Raw genomic sequence first — 24033 nt, 5'->3', positions numbered from 1 at the left:
AGCAACTTCGAAGTAAAAATAACAACAACAACAACAACGACAAAAAATGACTCATTTTGTTTGTTTTTTTTTTAGTTTCTTTTTATATATAGAAGATTGCGTGATGGGTAAGTTTTTTTTCCAACATTCTTTTTCGTGGAATATTCTTGCACTCTTTTACTTTTGTTAATGTTTTTTTTTGCTTTGTTTTGTTTCACATGCACTGTGAATATTTTAGAGAAAAAAATGAATATGATCATCATCATTAACGATAATAATAATGATGATCATTATTATTATTATTAATACTCGAGAGAAAGAAAGAAAGAAAGAAAAAATGAATAATGAAAATGAATGAATTGAATTTTATTCTTTCAAATTCTATTCAATGACACATTTATATAGTAGAGAGAGAGAGAGAGAGAGAGAGAGAGTGAGAAAACAAACGAACATGGGTTTTCAAAGTTTTTTTTTCTCTCTTTCTCATCCGTTAACCAAGTAATGATGGGCTTATTTTATTCATTTTTTTTTCTTTGCTGTTTAATTTTTTCTGTATTTATGTTCTGAACATTGTGATTTTTGTTATTTATTCATTCATTCATTCATTCATTTTTTTTCATTGGAATGGGAATATTCTTGCCCATCACCACTACTACTACTACTGCCACTGCCACCACCAAAAATCATTAACACTATCCGATTTTTTCTTTGTCTTTTATTCATTTTAGAACAATAGATTTTCATCATCATCATCATTATGAGAATGGAATATATATTTGGTACTTGTGTGTGATTATTATAAATTATCATCATTGTAAAGTGGGTATAAGTGTGCGTGCGTGTTTCATAATTGATAAAACGAAAATATATTCCATATATTTAAAAGTTTTTAATTGAAAAATCCTACATTCAGAGCATTTTGTTTTGTTCAATAATAATAATCGGCTGGTGGCCATTATTAATGAATACCGCCACCGCCAAGGGTTCTGGTGGTGGTGGTGGTGGTATTCAAATCACAGAAGATCCAAGTATAGAGAATTTTTGATTTGCAAAATAAAAAAAAATCGGATTCTGATTTGGTGAGATTTTTTCTTCTCTCTCTCTCTCGCTCTTTTTTGTTGCAACATCATTTACATTTTTGATTAGAGGATTGGTTAATTTTGGTTTGTTGTGTTCATCATCCATTGATTGGCTTCAATTCTTCCAGTTCTCGTTTTTATTTCGTTCGATTCTGTTATTTTTTTTCAAATTTTAATTTTAAATCACATGACACATATACAGGTCGATGAATTTTTTTTTTCTGAATGACCGACATACCACCATAGTCACAAACACCATTACAGATGTTTTCCCACGAAATTAAAAGAAAAAGTGGAATGAAAAAAAAACTTAGTTTGGCCCTCTGGCATCTCTCTTATTCAGGTTGCATCTCATCATCTTTAACAAGGTTGCTGCAACATCACGTTGTTGTTGTTGACCGCGTGACCATTCATCATGATGCACCTGCATCAACTGTCGGCATCGATTACCAAAAAAAAAAAATCAAGAAAAATTACAGGTCGATTATCATTTGAGAAAAACAAGTGAAAGTTACCAAAAAAAAAAAAAAAAAAAATCTCATCGATGATTATCGATGATAATGATGATGAGAACAAAAAAAATGGATTACAACGAAAAAAAATTTGGTCAAGGTCTTTCGACATTGGTCATGATTTTTTTTTCGACTAATTCTGAATTCAACAAAATTCACATTTCAAAACGGCTTAAATTTTTTTTTGTTTTTGTTTTTTTGAAACTATAATGTCGATTCAGGAACGTGTTTCATTCACTTGCATACAAACACACACACACACCCAATCGGGTCACAGTTTTTTTTTCATTTGTTTAGCTTTTATCCGCTATTATTCTGGTCCTATAAAAAAAAACCTTTTTCAAATGCTCTGTTGTTGTTGTTGTTGTTTGAAAACGTTTTCATTGTCATTTGCCACCACCATGTATAAACATGATTCGATTCAACCATTGGGATTTATTATGAGTTTTTTTTTTGGTTCAATAGATAGATAGATGATACGATAATGAATGATAATTTGATTGTAAAACAGTGAAAAATTCTGAATCACCGATCGATCGATTGATCCAAAAAAACAAATGAATCCTTTTTTTGAATAATGAATGAATTTTGAATGATAATTTGACTCTCGTTTTTTTTTAGTTTGTTTGTTTGTTCCTGGCTTTATAAAAAAAACAAAACAAAACAAAGTTGGCAAACAATTTTACTTTGACTCTGTTGTTGTTGTTGTTTTAGTTTTTTTTCTGGTTCATTTGTTCCATTTGGATGGATACACATCAAACGACAACAACAACATGGTCACACCTTAATCTTTCTGGTGTTTGTTTGTATGCTGATTGATTTGAAATTAATTTCTAAAAAAATAACGAAAAATTACAAAGAATGAGAATTTTTACCATTCAAAACGGTGATGGGCCCACAGACACATCGACAGATTGATATGTTTGGATTTTTTTTTCAAGGTTATTGTTAAAGAAGAAAACAGAGAAAAAAAAATTATATTTTACGGACCGTTTAATTTCAAATCGTTTGTTGTTGTTGTTGTTTTTTTCTGACAATCAAAAAAAAGGATGTTTTATGCACGCATCTGTGTGTGTATGCAACGCATCAATTGGTGTGAATCTTGGCAACTTTGTCGTCGTCGTCGTCATCGTCATCTTTTGTCTCTAATTTTTTTTCTTCTTATTTTACCCTTTTCCATTACTTTCTCTTGTCAAATCTGACATTAACACACACACACACACACACAGGGTTTGGCCATCAATGGATCGGATCGGATGAATTGGTCCTTTTGCCATTTACATATTCCATTCTTTCGTTGATCGTATCAGTTTGGTATGATTTCTGTGTGTATGTGAAATTTTTTGCAACAACAAAAAAAAGCCGCCAAGCCCTAAGATGCTGATCATGATGATACGTACCTAGCTAACCTTAACATCACAAATAAGGTCAAACACACACACACACACAAGCATGACCTAAAGGTCTACTAGTAAATCATATTATCTGAAATATGAACATTAGGGATCTTGACATTGAATACACAGCTATAGCAAGCGCATGTATGTATTTTAGGCATCATTAGGATTAATAAAAATGATTGAACGTGAATTTCGATTTGACAAAAAAAGAAGATGATGATGAAAAAAAAGATTTAACTCTTTTCTTCATGCCGTTTCATCTTCTTTATGCTGTTGTTGTTGTTGTTGTTGTTGTTTTCAAAACAAAAACAAAAACGAAAAAAAATCAATGAATCATCTTTCGAAACTATGGCAAATCAGTTAATCTGTCAAAAAAAAAATTGCAAGAAAAATCTAAATCTTTTTCATTCATTCATTTTTCTGATCCAATGTCAAATGTTTTGTGTTGTCGATCGCATAAATAAGATTTTTATTTCTGTTTTGTTTTGTTTTTCTTTTCATCAATGTGTTATATAATCACATTTTGCACATCACATCACACACACATGGGACCTTCGTATTTTTTTTCATCTTTTTTTTTCTTTTTTGTTTTTACTTTCGTTTCGGATCACTTGATTCGTTTTGTTATATAACTACTACTACCACTGCTACTACTATTAACCCTTCTTCGTCTTTTTCTTCTTTTTCTCCTTTCTATTATTCACCAAATCATCATTCATACATTTTTTTTCAACCCTTTAGTTCACGGTCGTCATTTTTATAAATCGACCAGCGTGAACATTTATACACACATGCAGAACATCTTCAAGGTCTTTGAAGAAGAAGAAAAAAAAATGGACAAAAATAAACCTTTGGTGGTTTTTTTTCCAATGTGTCAAAATCACAAACGTTGAAAAACATGCACATGCACACATTATTAATTCAATACTTTGCTTGTTTCTTTTACACACACAGAAATTGGCCAAAGGTCGTCACCCTAATCGTTCATTTGTTTTCAAATGGATGACATTGAAAGGCACACGTACACACATTTTGTTTTTGTTTTTTTTCTCGGTTACATGTCCTTTTTTTCTGGTGATCTTTTCATCATCATCATCTTTATCTTTTTTTTTCATTTCGAAGGTTAAAATTTCGTGTTTGTGTGTGTGTGTGTGTGTGATGCACAACATCCTTTCTGAGAAAGAAAATTAGTTGAATCACCAAAAATAGCAAACGGAGAAAAAAAATGAAAGGTTAAATGAAACCTTGAAGGTTATATAATAATAATAACCCTACCAGCACCAAATGTGTGTGTGTGTGTGTGTGTGTGTGTGTGTGTGTGTGTGTGTGTGAACGTAGTCCAAAAAACACACACTACAACAATAGGGGAAAAAAATAGGAGTGTGTTGTATATACAAAACAAAACAGAAAAAAAACGTTCGAAATGAAAATTATTCAATGTTTTCCATCCATTCATTACATCCTTTTCTATTTGTCCTTGTCCGAAAGAGAGAGAGAGAGAGAGAGAGAGAGAGAGAGAGAGAGAGAGAGAGAGAGAGAGAGAGAGAGAGAGAGAGAGAGAGAGAGAGAGAGAGAGAGAGAGAGAGAGAGAGAGAGAGAGAGAGAGAGAGAGAGAGAGAGAGAGAGAGAGCTAGAAAAAAAGGGTTATACAACAACCAATTGATAAAGGTCAATTGAATGTCATTCAGTGGTTTCGTCGAGGTCGTCATTTGAATTCAATTGGTTATTGTGTGTGTGTGGTTCTTCAATTCAATTGATGGTTGATAATGGTTGTGATTTCTTTCTTCATAATCATCAAAGAAAGGATTTCCTTTTCCATTTTTTTTTCTTTTTTTTCATTTCAATTTAATAGAAAAAAAAGTTTGTTTGCACTTTGAACTTTTGTGTGTGTGTGTGTGTGCATATGCGATAAATAGGATTTATATATGAATGAAAAGAGAGAAAAAAAACTTGTGAACACCAAAACACTTGAAAGTAATAAAACTCATATACTACTATATAACTCTTTCACAATTGTTAAACAAATGAAAAAAATATTTACCATCCGAAATCTGAACCGACACAAACAAACAAACAATTGAATGGTGATGGTGATGGTGATGATTAAAGATTTGTGTGTTGAACCAGAAAAAAAAACATCATTCAATTCAAATCCAATTCGATGCTTCGATTCGAAATTTAATTTTTTTTTTCAATGATAAAAAAAATTGAATTCGCTATAACGATCATTATTTGGTTGATCCATCAGATACAAATCGATAATTGTTGCATTTTTTTTCTGGCTTTTGATGTTTTGTGGTTTGTCTGTGTGTGTATGTGTGTGTGTGTTCTGAATTTTAAGGTCATTGAAACCAAACTTTAGAGAGAAAAAATCGTGACCGATTCGACTACCGATTATTATTATGTATTAGTGGGGGGAAGGGAATCGATTTTGAAAACCTTCAAGGCATCCACTGTGTGTGTGTGTGTTTGGGAATGAAAGATGAAGAAAGAGAGCAAGAGAATCAATTAAAATAAGGGCCAACCATTATTAATGATTAACGAATGCAATCTGTTTTGTTGATTAAGGTTTTTTTTCTGTGTTTAGCTGCTGCTGCTTCTGCTGTCGATGATGATGATGATGATGATGGTTTTTCACATTTTGAAATAGGCGAGAAATTAATTAATTACATTATTATAATGTGAATATTCGGAAATTATTTTTTTTTATGATTCGCATTAATCAAACGGATGATCCAAAGAGAGCTGTATCCATATTTGTTGTTGTTGTTGTTGCATCGAAAAAAAATTCAATACAAATCATTTTGGATTTGAAATTGAAAAACAAAACAAAACAAAAAAAAGATGATGATGATTCGCTTTGATTATGATTCTTAGGTGTGTGTGTGTGTGTGTGATGGAAAAATGAACATCTGTTATGGGGGTAGTTAGTCATCATCATTATTAATGTTTCGATCATTTAGATTTGTTTTTTTTGTTTTGTTTTGTTTTGTTCTCCATCATCATCATCATCATATGTTTAATGATGTTTTACATCTTTAATAACATGCCAGTTTCTCTTTTGTATTGTTGTTGTTGTTGTTTGATGATGATGATGATTCAATGTGTTGCGTGGTGGTGGTGGTGGTGGTGAACAATCGATTTTCCATCATTAAGAATAATAAAAAAATCTATCGATCGTTTGGTTATTATTATTAAAATTTGTTAATTAGTTTTTTTCAGTTTGAAATACTACAAATGGCTTGGATCGAAAAGAAAAAAAATTGAGATCATTTCACCATTCATTCATTCAATTTTTTTTTTTGATTGATTGACAATTCGATTATCGACATTATCCACTGTATAATGGTCATAATTAACCACATTGTTTACGATCCATTATTATTCAGGGTATTTGACCCAATTTTTTTCGTTATTATTTATCGTCTGTTTCTTCAATTGTCGGATGTTGATTTTTTTTTGTTTGGCACTTTTTTTTCCTGAATATGAAATTTTGTTTTTTTTTTTGCTCTCTTTATGATTATGTTATGATGAAATGTAAATCATGATGATTATGATGATGATGATGATTACCATTTGGTTGCGTGTGTGTGTGACATTGAAAATGTATTTCTTTTCTACAGTATATCATCATCATCATTACATCCGGACACCTTTAGATTCTCAATTTGATTTGATGTATCAAAGTTTATGGCGGTTAGTAACAATGCCAAACATGGAAATTTTCAACCTTTTTTCATACATTATGATTCGATGATGATTGATTGATTTTATATTGTGTGATTGATGTAAAGGTTTGATTCGGTAGAAAAAAAAAATTCGTACGATGATGAATGTGAATGATCTAAAATTCAAATTTTTCTTTGACCAAAAAAAAGTAATGTGATATATCTGAGAAAATGAATAAAATTCAAATCACTTCGAATCAATGTACAAAATTGTACATATAAAGAAAATCTCTTCCGATGATGATTCAAATAAAAAAAATGGTGTTCTTTGATGATTTAAATTGAAATTTCATGATGATGATAATTTGGATTTGTTGATGATTAAAATGTATCGATTTTTTATCCGTCACCATTATCATTAATCAATCAATCAATTTTCTAAATATCCAACCACAGTAACGTAACGTTATTCAATAACCATTATAGACTTTGAATTCATTCTAAAACCGGAAAAAAAATTTCGAATTAATAAATGAAAAAAAAATTTATCGAAAAAAAACTTGATAAAAGAAAACATTCGATTTTTTCTTTGCTAATTCTTTTTCTTTCACCCAGAAAAATTTGGAATTTGGTAACCAAAAAAAACAAATATGCTAGATACACGACTAATATGGATGACCATTATCATGGCAGTGTTGACGATTTTTGGTAATTGTTTTTTTTTATCTTGGATTATTGATTGATTTATAATTTTTATATATCTCTCTCTTTCTCTCTGATTCGAAAAATGTACCACGAAAAAAAGTATCATTCATTGTAGCCATTCGTCGAAGATTAATGTTGACGGTAATTAAAAATATTCTACATTCTAATACACAAATGATAAAAGAATTTATTACAAATGATGATAATAATGATGATGATCAAAATAAATGTTTAGAACGAATACGAAATACATTGGTAGAAGTACGTATAAGAAAAATGATGATTGAATATTTACGTCGAAAATTGATTGAAATTCGAAAACGAGAAAGCCATATGATCACAACATCAGCACCAGCAGTAGTGGCCAACAGTGCGACATCTGTTGTTTCAACGGAAAAGTAAATGGAAATTTTGAATTTATATTTTCTCTGTTTTTGTGTGAATTCTTTGAGATTCTATCAATGAGAATAAATGAATAATTTTTTTTGTCTTGTTTTTTCAATGTCAGAATAATGCAGAATTTACATTCTTTTTTTCTCTGTTTGTTTTTTTTTTTGATTCCGATCATTTTATGGCTAGACAAAAAAAAATGATAATAAACGATCCATATCGACTGGGGGGGGATCACAAATTGAAATCCGAAAACTTTAATATTTCACAGGTAAATCTGAAACCTATTGCCTAGAAAAAAAGTCGTTAACAACGACACGAATTTTTTATTTTATTTATTTATTTTCGCTCCAGCAACTGCTGCGCACATTCAATTTGTTCAATATGTGGAGAATTGCAACTGGAAAAAAAATAAATAACGCCCAATCAAAGATTTATCGAAGAAAAAAAAATCAAATGAATGACAGAAGAAGATGCAAACTCTACCAATACTGCCACCACCATTTTTTATGTTTATGATGGCCATGGTAATGGTAATGGTTAACTACATCAAACAAAAAAAAAAACGATCACCAACCAACTAAATCGGCAGCCATGGATTTCAGTGTTGTTTTTTTTTTTTTTTTTTTTTTGGCCGTTTAAAAACACACATGCACACCAAATCATAATCAGGATAACCATTTTATCACATCACAACATTTATACGACTACAACGATGGTGATGACTATGAATACGGCTACGGCTACAACGACAATGGATTAACGTTGAAATGAAATTTTTTTTTTTTTTTAAACCATTGCAACATCCATTACAAATTGATGATTACAATCATCATCAACCACTATGTGAATGATTAATTTCTACATTCCACACACACACACACTGTTGTGGTTATTTTCCTTGATGGATGATTGAAAAATTTTTATGATGATGATGATGATGATGATGGTTGACATCACAGAGAGGAATGATTGATAAAAAAAAAAATTTTTATCAATCATCCAAAAAAAAACTTTTGTTTTGGTCTCAAAATATACACATAATAATGTGCGTATATGTGATGATGATTAATCCGACAACAACAAAAAATTAAATTAAATTTTACGATCCAACAAAACAAATCAATCATATCGTCGATAATTTTGAATCATCGATCATTACATTGATTGGGAAGGGAAAAAAAGGTAAGATTTTCAATTTTTTAAATGTTTTTTTTTATCCGATTGCAAATCATCGATTGATTTTCATCCATTATATGGAATGTGTCCGCACAAACACACACAAAAGAAATGCGTACACTTTAAATATGATTTTTTGTTTGTTTTCCATTTTTTTTTCTGGCACACACGCCACACACAAACACAAATAATTTGTCAGTTGTCACTTGTGATGATGATTTATTGTTGTTGTTGTTGTTTATAACCTTGGTTTTTTAATTTTCAATTCTTTGTTTTCATCTCATTGGTAGGTTTTATCATCAGTTTCATATATTTTCATTGTGCATTTGATCAATGTTTGATCAAATGCAATGATGTTTTTGTTTTTTTCGCCATTGATTAAATTTTACCAAAGTTTCAATGACCTTTCTTTCATCAAATTTGTCATTTTTTGCCATTGATAATCTGAAATTCGATTTCGCTTATTCATCATCATCATCATTCATTCATTCATTCATCATGGTGGCTGAATGTAATGAATGTGAAGAATTGTCACATCTAGTCTAGTGATATATTTGGCAACAATTTAGATTCTTTGTTTTATTCACACACAACATGAGATTCTGATGTAGAATTTTATTTTTCATTTTCTCGGTTTGCGTGTGTGTGTGTGTGTCTGCGGTTTAATTCATTTTTGATTATTTTGTTATATTAGTGTCGTGCAACCAAAAAAATTGTCATCAATCTAATGATGCGTTAATTTTGTCGATTATTTTTTCTACGATAAAATAATTTACCACAGAATTCTATAGAAGAAGAATCAGCAAGAACAACAACAACAACAACAAAAAAAATTTATTCATTCGAAAGAATTTCGATGATGATGAACTGCGACAAAAATGCGGAAAATTTAAGAATTTTTGAGTGAATGTGAACTCAATTTTTTTCCTTCATCTTAATTTTGCCACAACAAAAACGAAAAAGTTCGACAATCTTTATTTACATTCATTCTACTTTTCGAACATTCATTCATTCATTCATTCGGCAAGTTTTTGTAATTCACTTTCGGTGGTGTTTGATTTCAACCAAAAAAAAAAGAAAAAAAAATCATCCTCGTCATTATCGTATATCGAATTGAAAAGTAAATGTCCATGTGTATAATAATGTGAATATATTCAGGTAATAATAATTTTGTTTGTTTGTTTGCCACGCAATTTCCTGCTGTTAGTCTCTCTTTCTTTTTCTTTTTTTGTTGTTATAAAAACATTACATTTACCTGTCCATATACAGTCAATCAGTGATTGCTTTGAAATGGATCAAACCGGATGAATCGCGATCCATTTTTGTTGTTGTTGTTGTTGTTGTCCCCCCACCTGCCACCACCACCACCACCATCATCAACAAAATTCTTCAATCTTAATAACGGCCAATGAACGCGTGATTATTTGATGATGAACCAGAAATACTAAACACTTTTTTTTTGTATATGGCGTGGGTGGATGTATGTCTCATATTGTGGATATTTTGGATATTGACATTGCGTGCCATATATCGAAATGTAACCAAAAAAATTGTAATTGGTGTGATTAGTTGTGTGTCATCATCAGTCATCATGTGTCAGATTGTGATCATTACCCCGGTTACGATATATGTGTGTGTGTGTGTGTTTAAAGAATTTTTTGAGTTTTTTTTTCGAATGATGATGATGATAGTAAAAAATCTGCTGAAATCTGTTGAAAAAAAAAATTTCGTTTTCGTTTTTCTTCTGTGATTTGATCAGAATTCCGAAGACAGACAGACAGTAAAGATTCCGAAAGATCGATTGATTTTCATTTTTCGTTTGATTGATCTTTAATGATTCGAACAACAATCGATTGATGATTTTTCTCCCAAAAAATTTCTTCACCACTTGTTTTGTTATTCTGTCACTATTTATTTATTTATTTTACACGCCGAATCATTTCTTCCGTATTTTTTCACTCAAATTCTCATTCACATTCAATAAACAATTTGCCAACCACCATCAGAATGCCATGGCTTCTGTAAATATCAACCAAAAAACAAAACAAAACAAAACAAAAATCAAACAGATGTTTGTATGTGTGAGGCGTTAATGTCTTTTTTATCGATGATGAAATAGTGCAAAAAAAACTCAGTGCCATTTCGTGATTTTTTTTTTTTTTTGATTTTAATCTAAAAATTTTTTTTTCTCTCTTTCTCAAGTATAGGATTGATTAAACAAACAAACAGCAACAGCAACGTCAACAGTGATGACTAAAAACGTTCGAATGAAAACAAACAAAACAAAAAATTCGTATAATAATCTCATCAGCATAATCTTTTGAATCAAGCATTTGGATTTGGATTTCGATTGATTGGTTGATTGATTAATTGATTGATTGAAAAGAACAAAGTTTTTTTTACGAACAAAAAATCAAATCATCTTGAAAGAATCTACAGAATAATAATAATAAAAAAAAATGGATGATGTATCAAAAATATCAACAATGGTGGCAACGACCACAACCAAAACAACCGGCAACACACCCACCACGATTGCCACACAAAATAGACAAAAAACATCAAGCCAAGCTAGTACGACGGCGGCAGCAGCGGCGGCCACTAATTCGACCGCTAATATCAATAAAACAATGGATATAAGTCTTACGTTATGTTATCTTTTGCAACGAATTCTTATACCATGTACATTGGCTGCAGGTAAGTGAACAAATCCTTTGAATTCAATTATAGTAATCGATGGTAATAAAACAGGCAATGTGTGTAGAGTTTATTTTATTTAACAACAAAAAAAAAAAAAAAAAAACAAACACGAGAAAATTTATTTGCTTTTCGATGCATAAATCAAGAAAAAAAACAACTTAAACAAACAAACAAACCAAAGATTCTATAAAATTCTGGCATATGTGTGGATGATTTATTTCGTTTGAAAGCATGATTTTTCTTCTTTTTTTTTTGATTTACCAGACTTTTTGATGAATGAGAATGTGAATTGGATTGTGTGTGTTTACATACTTAACAACTTTTTTTTCGACATTATAATTGATTGATTGATTAATTTGTTATTGTTTTTTTTTTCGTTTTTTTTTCTTCTCATTCTCTCAAGCCGTTTTGTTACGACAAAATCTTCTATCAGGAATATATTTGATTCTATTATTGTTGGCGCCAATATTACCTAGTCCAACACCGGAAAATGTTATCAACGGTATCAATGGAATTTATCTCAAGAGTATAATCGTTTTAAGTTCAATAGCCAATTCAGCGCATATTATTACGCAAATTATTCTATTGGCCGCATTCAATTATTCAACATCAATTGATTATTGTACAAATATTGGCAAAATAATGAACCTGATCGGTCTACATCGTTATAATGATTTATCATTTTTCAATATAATACGATTATGTTGTATGGATTTTATTGTACTGTTGATAACTTGTTTAGTTTTGGCATTCTCATCGCATACCTATCATTCCAAATTGGATACATCAATTGGTGATAATATTACGAATGTAAGTGTTATTCGAAAAAAAACAAATACAGAAAAATTGAAAAATCAATTCATTTATTTAGGATATTCGATTTCAAGAACGAAGATTCACCGATGTTAGTTATGTTGGTGAAATGTCTGGTAGACGTTTCACCAATAGACAATCGACTATGGCAGCACCAAGTAAACGGCGATTAAAAAGAGAAAAAGCCGAACGTCTTAGCTATTATATTAGTGAATTCATCTTTTTCATTTCATTATGTGCATCAGCCATATTGGAACCATCATTAATATCATCAATATATTTTCTTTATTTTTTATTTATTGGTTCATGGTTTGCATTGGATCGTCAATTTGGTACTGGTTATCATTATTTTCGTTTATTTATAGCCATTTTTGTTGCCCTACATTTTTCATTATTATATTTCTATCAATTTTCAATGTTTTATCCATTAATTCCATCTACCGATATTAATGCACGTCTATTTGGTCTTGTTGGTTATATAAACAATACCTGTTCGGATGTACGACATTTTCAGCTTAATGATTATCATTTTGTACGTTTTTTACATCCATTAGTATTGCTCATATTATATTTCGTTTCCGTTCAATTAATACGAACAATATTGATTGATAAAAAATTATCACAGGTAAGTGTTGTTTACATTTTTTTCCTTTTTTTTCCTTTTTGTTTTTGTTTCAAAAAAAAAAAAAAAAAAAATGTTTCCTGTCTCTATGTGTTTGTGTTGTGTGTGTCTGTGCAACTTTCTTTCTGTTCATTAACACATTGTGCTTCATAAATCTTGTCTATCATAATTTTTATATATATGACATTAAAACAAAAATTGATGATAATGATTGATTGTTCCAATTAATGATGGACAAATAATTCATTCAATTACAGCAACAATTAGTGCGTACAGATACGTATGATGAACATCATGGCAGAAAATCACCAAACACCGTTTATATGGAATATGATGATGATGAAAGAAGACCAATGTTGTTGTCAGAATCAGTGCACATGAATTATGCTTTTGATATTAGAAGCAATAATAATGTTCATACACCCGTATGTTTTTTGCACATTTTAGCTTGATTTTTTTTTTTTTTTGGCACTACAATTTTATTTATTTATTTATATTCATTTGATGATGGATTGTAATTATTATTTTTATTTTTTCGTTTTTTTTTTCGTCCCCACAGTTATTACGTACAAATCGATTAAATCGAACCTATCATTCTATACGTGGTAGAGCCGATTCAATGATTGAACCACAAACATTGCAACATAATCATGATCGTAATAATGATGAATTGTTAACCAATATACATTCACAGCAACAAATGTCAACATCATTGCCGCCATCACCAATGCCATTATCGCCAACACCAACATCTGTATTGCCTGGCGGTGGTGGTGGTGGTGGTGTTGGAATGAAACAATCAATAACAGCAACAAGTCGTGATCAATCAAATCAATTTTCATTATTCTGTTTTGAATTTGTTACTATGGTTAAACGTGCTAGTTATGTTATAACATTAATCGTTATGATGACATGGTCAATTACATATCATTCATGGCTATCATTTGTTCTATTATTATTATCATGTATAATATGGATGACACCAAATTCACGTGAAACTTGTCTACGATCATCACCATTTCTTGTTTTCTATGCCATTGCATTGGTTATTGGACAATATATTTATAGTTTAAATCTTAATGACACTGAATTGCCAATAACAATTGGATCAATAAGTATTGGAGAAATTGGTTTCAAAAAATATGGCCAATTCTCTTATCAACCATTATTTACGAAGATATTTTATACAATGTTTTTCTGGATTACACTTCGCCAATATACTGAAAGTCTTAAGGATCCAATAATTAGTGATTATCAATCATCATCATCGGGCATATTATCACCATTATTTAATCTTGGTCCACGTGCTACTACTACTACTACTACTACTGCAGCTATTGTACAAACACAAGCCGCCGAACAACAACATTTTGAAACACAACAGCAAGGTTTTACATCACAAAGTGAAATTTTTGATTCAATGATAAAATGTTTCAAAGAAATTCTGATCAAATATTTAATTTGGATCGTAGCCATCATGTTGATGGTGATGTCATTAAGTGGTTCAAAAGTGGTCATCTATCGTATTGTTTATATGTTTCTATTTCTTATTTTCACATTATTGTTACTATTTTCATTGAAATGGTGGCGTAAATTAATCTATCCATTTTGGTTGATTGTCATTCTTTATTCAATGATCATATTGATTGCCATCTATACGTATCAATTTAATAATTTTCCAAAATATTGGGAACAATATCTTTATATCGATAGAGATCTTCAAGCTGATCTTGGGCTCGTTGTTTACGATGATGATGCTTTTATTTTATTCAAAGAACTTCTTACGCCAACATTTTTCATCATTATCACCATAATTCAAGTTCATTTTGTACATAAAGATTTTTTAAAATCCAGTAATATTGATGAAATTCTTGATCGTTTGGCAGCTACATCGCCAAGTCTTAATAATTCTGTTGCATTAGATTTATGTTTAGAAACCAGAAACAGAATTCATCAATCCGATACATCGTTAGATCCATCAATTGTTGTCGATAATTGTCCACAACAACAACAGCAGCAGCAACAACAACAACAACAGCCAGTATCAACAGAAACAGATCGTTCAAAAAGTCAACCAAGTCAATCTGAAGAAATATCTGTACAGACGGTTATTTCAAAACGTAATATAAAACCTACAATGGATCGACGATATTATCGTTCACCATCAATGGCGAGAAGTGAATCAAAATCTACATTATTATTACCATCAACAATGAAACCAACATTTAAAGAAGAAATTTTACAAATATTTTTCAAATGTATTCATCATTTACGTACAATTATTGACCAATGGATGATTGTATTTTGGCGTTTTTTAGAAGTTCACATCATGAAAGCTGTCTGTCTTTGTACGGTACTGATTGCCATTCAAGATGTATCGGTTGTTAATGTTATATTCGTATTACTTACAATTATTTTGATGATATTTAATCGATTCGAAAAAATGATCTGTTTCATGTTTGCATTATGGGCTGGATTATTGATACTATTGAAAATGTTATTTCAATTGAAAATTGCCCAAAAAATCGATTGGAATACCACTTGTACAACGTTTGATAGTACGAATACCGTTCAAGTGGTCGATAATCGTGCTTATATCGGTTTTCTTAAGACTGATGATATTTTCTCCTATATTTGGGAATATATTGCATTGATCATCATGTTAGTATTTCGTACAGTAATACTTTTACGACAATATCTATATCGTAATCATGAATATGGTAATCGTCCATTACTTGATGGTGTTATATTTCCCGATGTTGATCGTGCAATGGCCGATAAAGATTTTGCAAATTTTTTCAAATATCTACTCAATTTTGGTTTCTACAAATTTGGTGTTGAAATTTGTCTAATATTAATGACCATAACTATTGGCAATCATGGCGATATATTCAGTGTACTTTATTGTCTATTTCTTATTGCATTTGTTCTATTCAATCGTTCGGAATGTCGCCGTTTTTGGTCATATTTGGTTGGATTTATGTCAATAGTATTACCATATCAATATCTAATGTGTTTAGGTATTGCACCTGGTTTATGTTGGCTTTATCCATGGCATAAACTGCCACCGGCTGATTTTGATTGGTATTTTCTACCGGATTTCAAACATCAATTGCCAAAACAAAAACTTTATCTAGATTTTTTGCTATTCTTTTTTCTTTGTCGACAACTTTTTTATTTTCGGTAAGTTTTTTGTTTGTTGGAAAGATTTTTTTTTTAATTCAAAAATTTTCTCATAGATTGGAATCAAAATTAATCATTTACGGTGGATCAAATCTGGAAGCATCGAAAGAACAAACACCACAAAATGTGTTTGATTTTTTCTCATTTGGCAATACATTATTCGATTCATTTAAATCATATTTTTTGTTCTGTTTCTTTTGGATCACTTTGGCCGTACTATTTTTGGCCGGCACAACACGTATCAATTTATTCGGTCTTGGATATGTATTGGGTAGTTTTATTTTCCTTTGGAATGGTAATGAATTCTATTTGAAACCAAGCAGAATGATTTTCAAATCATGGAAAACTATAATCGGTTATACGTGTATGGCAATGTTATTGAAATCAATTTTACAGGTTTTTGTACTCACATTTTTACGTAACAATATGTGTTGGGCCGTACAATTGATGGGATTAAGTTATCATCAAAAAGAATCCAGTTCAATTGATAAACAAACCATGGAATTATTGGCTAAATGTCCATCCACTGATTCTGGTCTACTTTGGGATGGTATTTGTTTTACATTTTTATTGATACAGAAACGTATATTTTGTAGCCATTATTTCAAATATCTAATACGTGAAATAAAAGCACAACAATTTTTGGCTGCACGTGGTGCTGAATTAATACATGAAATTCAAGCACAAGAAGTGGCTGAACAAGAAATTGCTGAACGTGAAGTGATGGAAAAAATTAAACAAAAAATGGATCGAATTAAAGAAGCCCAACAACGAATGTTTGCCAATCAAGCACGTAGTATTAAATATCATAAACAAGGTGAGTGGATACAGATCAGATGATCAATGTTTATTATTTTTTTTCATTGTTTATTTTATTTCACGTGTTCAATTGAGTTTTGATGTGTGGTTGTGTGTGTGTGTGTATTTGTGATGACAAAATTTTTCATTTCTTTTTCTTTGGGTTTGCTATATATTATATAAGATGAATATGATTATGACATATCACCATATGTTGGTGGTGTTGGTGGTGGTGATGATGAAACATTATCACAAACATCAGAAACCGATGATCTGTTCTCAGCATTATCACAAACATTACCAACGGTTTATTCACCAACACCAAGTGTACCAACAATAACATCACCACAATCGGCTACATCACTTCAACCGGGTTATTTTGAAGTTTATAATGTTTGGCCAATAAGACCAATCGATGCATCATCATTATCATCGAATACGTTTGCTTCATTCAGTTTTGGTTCCGGTCAACATTCGATTGCTGCTGCTGGTGGTGCTGCTGTTTCGTGTACCAAAGAAAAAACATCACCATCAATATATGGTCATCAACAAACTGGATCATCGATTAGAACACGTGAATCATCATCATTGACAACACGGAATATACGAACCGATTCTATTCATCGTCGTATTTCAATTTCACCAACATCCATACGTGTACCATTACAACAACAAAAAGAAGAAGAAAAAACAACAACAATTCATACGAAACAACATCAACGACGAATGTCTCATGCTTCATGTAAAGTGAACGATTTTTCATTTTGTGCCTATTCAATTTTGAATGTGATGGATGAATATTTTGTTTGTTTGTTTTTTTTTATTTATTTCGAATGTTGGTTTTTTTTCTTGATTGCATGATGATGATGATTTTTTGGTTCGGTTGATTTTCTTGCTCTGCTTTTTTTTATTTGATTAATGATTTTTGCAATGGTTCATCTATCAATTACCAGTTTAATAATTTTGATTTTTTTTTAATTTTTCTAGCTGTAAAATCTGGTGGTTACTATATGTTCGAAGAAGGTGATACCGATGTTTGTGATTTGAATTCCAAGACCAGAGAATCATTGATACCGGATCCAGAAGGCGATGAAATACGAAATATTGCCAAGTCGAAAGGATTTACAGCATTTTGTTCGAAAATATTTAAAGGTGAAGAAACATCTGAAGCTGCTATTGTTTCAGCTGAAATTACAGATGTAGGTGAATCTAGTCATGATTCTCCGATTGTATCAGTAGAAAGAATTAAACGTAATCCTGATTCATCACGTCCAACTACGATGACTTCGATACCGGATTCACAAGCCACTGATTTATCGGCAATGTCATCATTAACTGGTGGTAGTAGTAATATTACTGCAGGACAAATTGTTCAACCAATTTGTGAAGATCAACAACAACAACAACAACAACAACATCAGCAGCTGCAGCAGCAGCAACAACAACAACAACAAGGATATGAACAATCGAATAAATCACAAAGTGATGATGAACAAGAACCAACGTTTATGGAAAAGATTCGTAGTTGGTTTGATTTTATCAAAACATTCACTGAAAGTATTTTCATTAGTTCAACATCAAATTTGAATGCCGTATCACGTGATTATCGTTTCGTTGCTAAACGATTGGCTGTGGAGAAAAAATGTTTGAAAAAAATCATTGAAATCAACGAACTTGAAGGTATTGGTCATGATTTTATTGGCGATCAAATATGGAAGAAAAATACGTTGGCAAAATTATCGAAATTAACTGAAGAAAATCTAGAAAATGTTGCTAAAAGTGATGCAAAAGATGTGCTACGAGTTTGGAATGAATTAGATACAACATCATTGGATGCAAATAAACATTTATATCATGTTTCATTGGATCCACGATACATGGAAACAAGTATTTATATACATTTTTTTCGTGCAATATTCTACGCTATACTATCACGTTCAGAAGTTATTTGTTATATAATAATTGTTATTAATCAAATTACATCGGCTTCAATTCTATCGTTACCATTGCCAATGTTAACGTTTCTATGGGGATCATTATCAGTACCGCGGCCATCGAAATCATTTTGGGTCACTTGTATTACTTATATTGAAATTGTTGTCGTATTGAAATATGTATTTCAATTTCATTTTTGGCCATGGACCGAATTGATAAAACCATCACCATTTTGGTGGCCACGTTTATTGGGCATTGAGAAAAAAGATAATTATGCCAATTATGATTTGATTCTATTGTTGGTACTATTTTTTCATCGTTTCATGTTAAAAAGTTTGGGCCTTTGGGATCTAAGTGAAACCGAAATCAAAGCCTATATGACTAATGCAGAATTATTTCAATCACGTATTGAAGATATTAATGATGGTTTGTCCGATTCGAATCCACAGAATATGAATAATAATGGTAAAAAATCGAAAAATTCAAAGAAAAAATCCACTACTAATGGTGGTGGTGGTGGTGGTGGTGGTAAGAAAAATAAATTAACACAAAAATCTAGTCAAGAAAAACAATTAGAAGAACAACAACAACAGCAACAATCGATTTCAAATGATGTACAAATTAATGATCCAGCTGCTGATCATCATCATCATCAACCTAATTCTTCAGCATTGATGATAGCAACATTACCACCACCATTACCTGAACAGCATTTATATGAAAATGAATTGATGCAGCAGCAGCAAGAAGACGATGGAGATGAACCTGAAGGAGATGAGATAAATTTTATTTATATTCTAATGGAAATTCCTACACGTACACGTAAAAGGTAAGAGTAACGTGAATGATTAATGTATGATTTTGAATTTGTAACAAAAAAAAAAATTTACTTTCTTCTAGATTTTCGACAATTGTAAGACCAGTGTATAAATTTTTTCATAATGTTCTTCATCCACCATATCGTATTACACATGATGTATATTCATTAATGTTTCTTTGTGATTTTATCAATTTTTTCATTTTGGTTTTTGGTTTCTATGCATTTGGGGTAAGTTTTTGGTTTTTTGCCTATTTATTGTTTACCATTGGTTTTCTGATTGAATTTCCTTACAGAGTGGTTATTCTGGCAGTGAAGATGTTGCCAGATTTCTTGAAGAGAATAAAATTCCAATTGGTTTTCTCATTACATTGTTGATACAATTTGCACAGATTATCGTTGATCGAGCTATTTATCTACGAAAATATATTAAAGGAAAACTATTATTTCAAATTTTCATTGTAATCTTTACACATTTGTGGCTATTTTTTGCATTACCCGCCATGACCGATAAGTAAGTTGCAATACAAGTGGTAGTAGTAATTGTTTAATTCATTCATCGATTAATTCATTTGTTTTGTTTTTAAATAGAGCATTTACGGATAAAACAAATTTGCCACCAAAATTATGGTACATTTTTAAATGTATCTATCTTTTATTATCCGCATTTCAAATACGTAGCGGTTATCCAACACGTATATTGGGCAATACATTTTGTAAAAAATATAATTTTGTCAATTGGTATCTATTCAAAGTGTAAGTCTTTTTTATTTTGTTTAAAAAAAATAAGATCCATGTTTGATTTTTCACCCAACATTATACAGATACATGCTTATTCCGTTTGTATATGATCTTCGTATGTATATGGATTGGATTTGGACCGATACAAGTCTTGTACTGGATGAATGGTCATTGATGGAAGATATTTTTGTCAATCTTTATCAACGTAAATGTGAACTTCGATTGGATGAAGAATTTCCTGAACCAAGAGGTCGTGCTAAAAAACGTTTTTTCAAATATTTAATTGGTGGTTCTTGGGTGATTATCATTATCGGTATGATTGACAATAATAGTGTGTTGAATTGAAATTATAATTTTGTGTTTTTTTTCGCACACCATAGCTTTAATCTGGGGACCACTAGTATTGTTTGCATTTGGTCGTGCTGTTGGTGAGATAAATCCACCGATTGGTGCAACATTCGAATTAGAAATCGGTGGCTATCAACCATTGTTCAAAATGAGTGTCACCGATAGTGGATTAGTTCCAATAAATGATCAAAAATGGGCAAAACTTGGTTCAAGTTTTAATCGTGATCCAGTAGCACAAACATTCATCAATGGTTATGATCAACAAGATGTTTACATTGTCAATTTGAATGGTAATTCAACAGCTGTGTGGGGAATTTCACCACCAAGTCTGAAAATTCTGCAAAATGAATTAATTTCAAATCAAACAATGTTGTACATGAAAATCACCTATTTTCTAACACGGAAAAAAACCAAAACACAAGATATGGATACGACAATTTATGATGAATATTTTATTGAATTACATCCATTGAAAGATTATGAATTACGTCATAAATTGGCTGATATGATATCGCAAAGTGAAGAACAGAATCCTGCCATTATACCACATATATTTCCAAATTATCTTCGTGCTCCGGAAAAAGGCAAACCAATTGTTGTGACAGAATTGGTGAAGAAAAGTTTTAATGCTGCAAATCAACAAACTGTGGCAACAAATAAATCAATGAATTTTCGTAATCTATTAATATTGCTTAAAAAAGGCAATTATGAGAATAATAATTTTTCAATGACATCTTGGTGGGAAATTCACGATGATTGCCAGAATATTGATTATTTGGATCCATTCTTTAACGATATGATGATTACTGAACGTTGTCAATATTTGCCGGTTATTGTATTCAATGATAAAGTTTTTATTGGTCTATTAGCATTTTTATCCGGTTATGGTATAATTGGTATCTATACTACATTCGTATTTTTAGTATCACGTTGGGTACGTGGACTTAATTCAGAATCATCATTTAAAGTGATCTATACACGTATGCCAAATGTTGATCGTGTATTACAATTATGTTTGGATATCTATCTTGTACGTGAAAGTCGTGAATTTGAATTGGAAGAAGATTTATATGCAAAATTAATATTTCTTTATCGTTCACCTGAAACATTGATTAAATGGACAAAAATTAGTGAAGAAATTAATAGTGGTGGTGGTGGTGGTGGTGTATCTAACAATCAACAACAGCAACATGTTGATCATCAATGAATGAAAAAACCAAAACCAAAAAAAAAAAACAAAAACAAAAAATCATTTTTAATCTAATCAAACTAGTCAGTTTTTTATATGAAATAATGTTGTAAATAATAATCCGTTTGTGTTTGATAATTAAACAAGAAAAAAAAATTTCTTTATTAATTAAATTATATTTATATTTTAATGAATCCAAATATTTTATGATTTAAACATTGAACAAAATTATTTTGATCGTCATTCTTGACTATTAATAGCTAACGAATAATCAATATATATACATTATTATGGATGAAGTGATTTCTTTCATTGGTGGTGCACGACGTAATCGACCAAATCGTGGTGGTGGTGGTGGCGGTGGTATAGTAGTAGGAATAACAACGACAGGAAATAATTATGGTGGTGAATGTGTTTATGCTATTGGTACAGAATTAGGTTCAATCTATGTTATATCTGAACGTGGTATATTATTACGTAAAGCTAATGTAAATGGCCATTCAGATAATCCTATAGCACAGACAGAATCAATACGAACATTGACAGGATTTGTACGTAACAAATCCAACATTTATTACTATACGTTTGATTGGTAGCCATGCCAATGTTGATCTAATGTATTGTCATCGTAATATACAAAAAGTTACCGGTAATTTATGTCGAAAGATAATATTATTAGGAAATACCTGTATACTTTTTGGTGGTAATATACAATCTGAATTGTCAATCAATACAACAACAACAAACGTAAATGAAATTGAACGTTGTCCACCATTTGCCGATGCACAATGTTTGGATTTGGATCATCAAGATGAAATTGAATTATCGAATGGTGGTCATTGTGCCATACGTGTCAGTAGTAATCGACATTACATTTATATGGATCCTAAAGTATTTCGTGATTGTGTTACATATCAAACTAAACGATCAGAATCATATAGAAAATTGGCAAAGATTCTGGAACAATTTCGATAAGATAAAAGAATAAAAACTAAAAAACCAAAAATAAAATCGTTATCTGTGCTGTGCTGTGTGTGTGTGAATGAAAATTCCAGAATAATTCTTTTGCTAGAAAAAAATTTCTAAAATTGTTTTCATTTCGGCAATGAAATTGTTTGATCAAATTTTTGAAAACTTTTTATTAAGATTTTTATTATTATTATTATAATTAATTAAGATTATTGTATATGAAAATGTGTAAGAAAAAGAAATCAATTGAAATCATTGAAGTTGGTTATTAATTTTTTTTTTTCGTGAAAAAAGATGACAATTTCGAATGATTGAAAATACAGTTGTTCAATGATCATGTGGACTCATAACAAATGGTATGAATTCATCATCATCGATTTGACAGGTTGATGAAACAATTTTAATTTCATTCATACCATCTTCATCAAGTCGATCGTTGATTAAATGATGTGAACAACATCGATTTCCTTTCGGTATAAAAATCTCTTTACGAGAAAAAACATCTAATCGTGCTTCTAAAGAAATGGCCACCAAATTCATAGTAGATAAACAGATGAAACAATTTTGTTCAGTTTCTACTGTACTTTTGAATCCCATTGTGGATCTATTTGAAATCGATGATTTTTCTAGCATAAATTTTACAAGATCATCTTTAGTGAATTTACATTTATCACTAATGATTCTGATTCTTTCAATATCATTTTCATATAACTGATCACAGATCAAATGATTGGCGCAACATTGATTTGCTTCTGGAATGAAAATAGATTTTTTCGAAAAAACTTGAAATCTTGCTTTGAAAGGAATCGTTTTCAAATCTTTTGTTGTTGATGAACAAATGAAACAACATTCACTTGATTCAACGGTACTCGGGTATGATAATTCGATTTTTTTATTTCGTTTTTTCTCCAAGTTAAGTTTTTCATCAAGCTCAAAATAACATGAACGACAAATTGTATCATTGATATTGACAGTCTTATTGAATAATTGAAATGCATTTTGAACA

General features: G+C 30.6%; 2 protein-coding genes across 2 annotated transcripts; both read left to right on the top strand.

The window, feature by feature from the left end:
- Positions 1-22258, top strand: Piezo (piezo type mechanosensitive ion channel component). The gene is made up of 19 exons (XM_075730607.1): positions 1-107; positions 7254-7346; positions 7444-7484; positions 7579-7741; positions 7923-8004; positions 8088-8918; positions 11120-11609; positions 12016-12422; positions 12484-13050; positions 13305-13472; positions 13607-16230; positions 16287-17047; positions 17213-17770; positions 18016-19792; positions 19864-20011; positions 20077-20294; positions 20372-20536; positions 20605-20834; positions 20902-22258. Exons 7-19 carry the CDS (start codon positions 11372-11374, stop codon positions 22074-22076), a joined length of 9036 nt encoding a protein of 3011 aa, XP_075586722.1. The 5' UTR covers positions 1-107; positions 7254-7346; positions 7444-7484; positions 7579-7741; positions 7923-8004; positions 8088-8918; positions 11120-11371; the 3' UTR covers positions 22077-22258.
- Positions 22259-22265: 7 nt separating this feature from the next.
- Positions 22266-23095, top strand: LOC124490832 (uncharacterized). Its single transcript, XM_047053395.2, is given in 2 exon segments — positions 22266-22615; positions 22617-23095. Coding segments are annotated over 2 exon segments (684 nt in total). The 5' UTR covers positions 22266-22348; the 3' UTR covers positions 23034-23095.
- Positions 23096-24033: the final 938 nt, after the last annotated feature.

Source organism: Dermatophagoides farinae, chromosome 4 (assembly GCF_024713945.1).
Source record: "Dermatophagoides farinae isolate YC_2012a chromosome 4, ASM2471394v1, whole genome shotgun sequence".
Classification (NCBI taxonomy): Eukaryota; Metazoa; Arthropoda; class Arachnida; order Sarcoptiformes; family Pyroglyphidae; genus Dermatophagoides; species Dermatophagoides farinae.
Note: the sequence above shows the minus strand (reverse complement) of the source record. Positions and strands in the feature narration are given on the sequence as shown.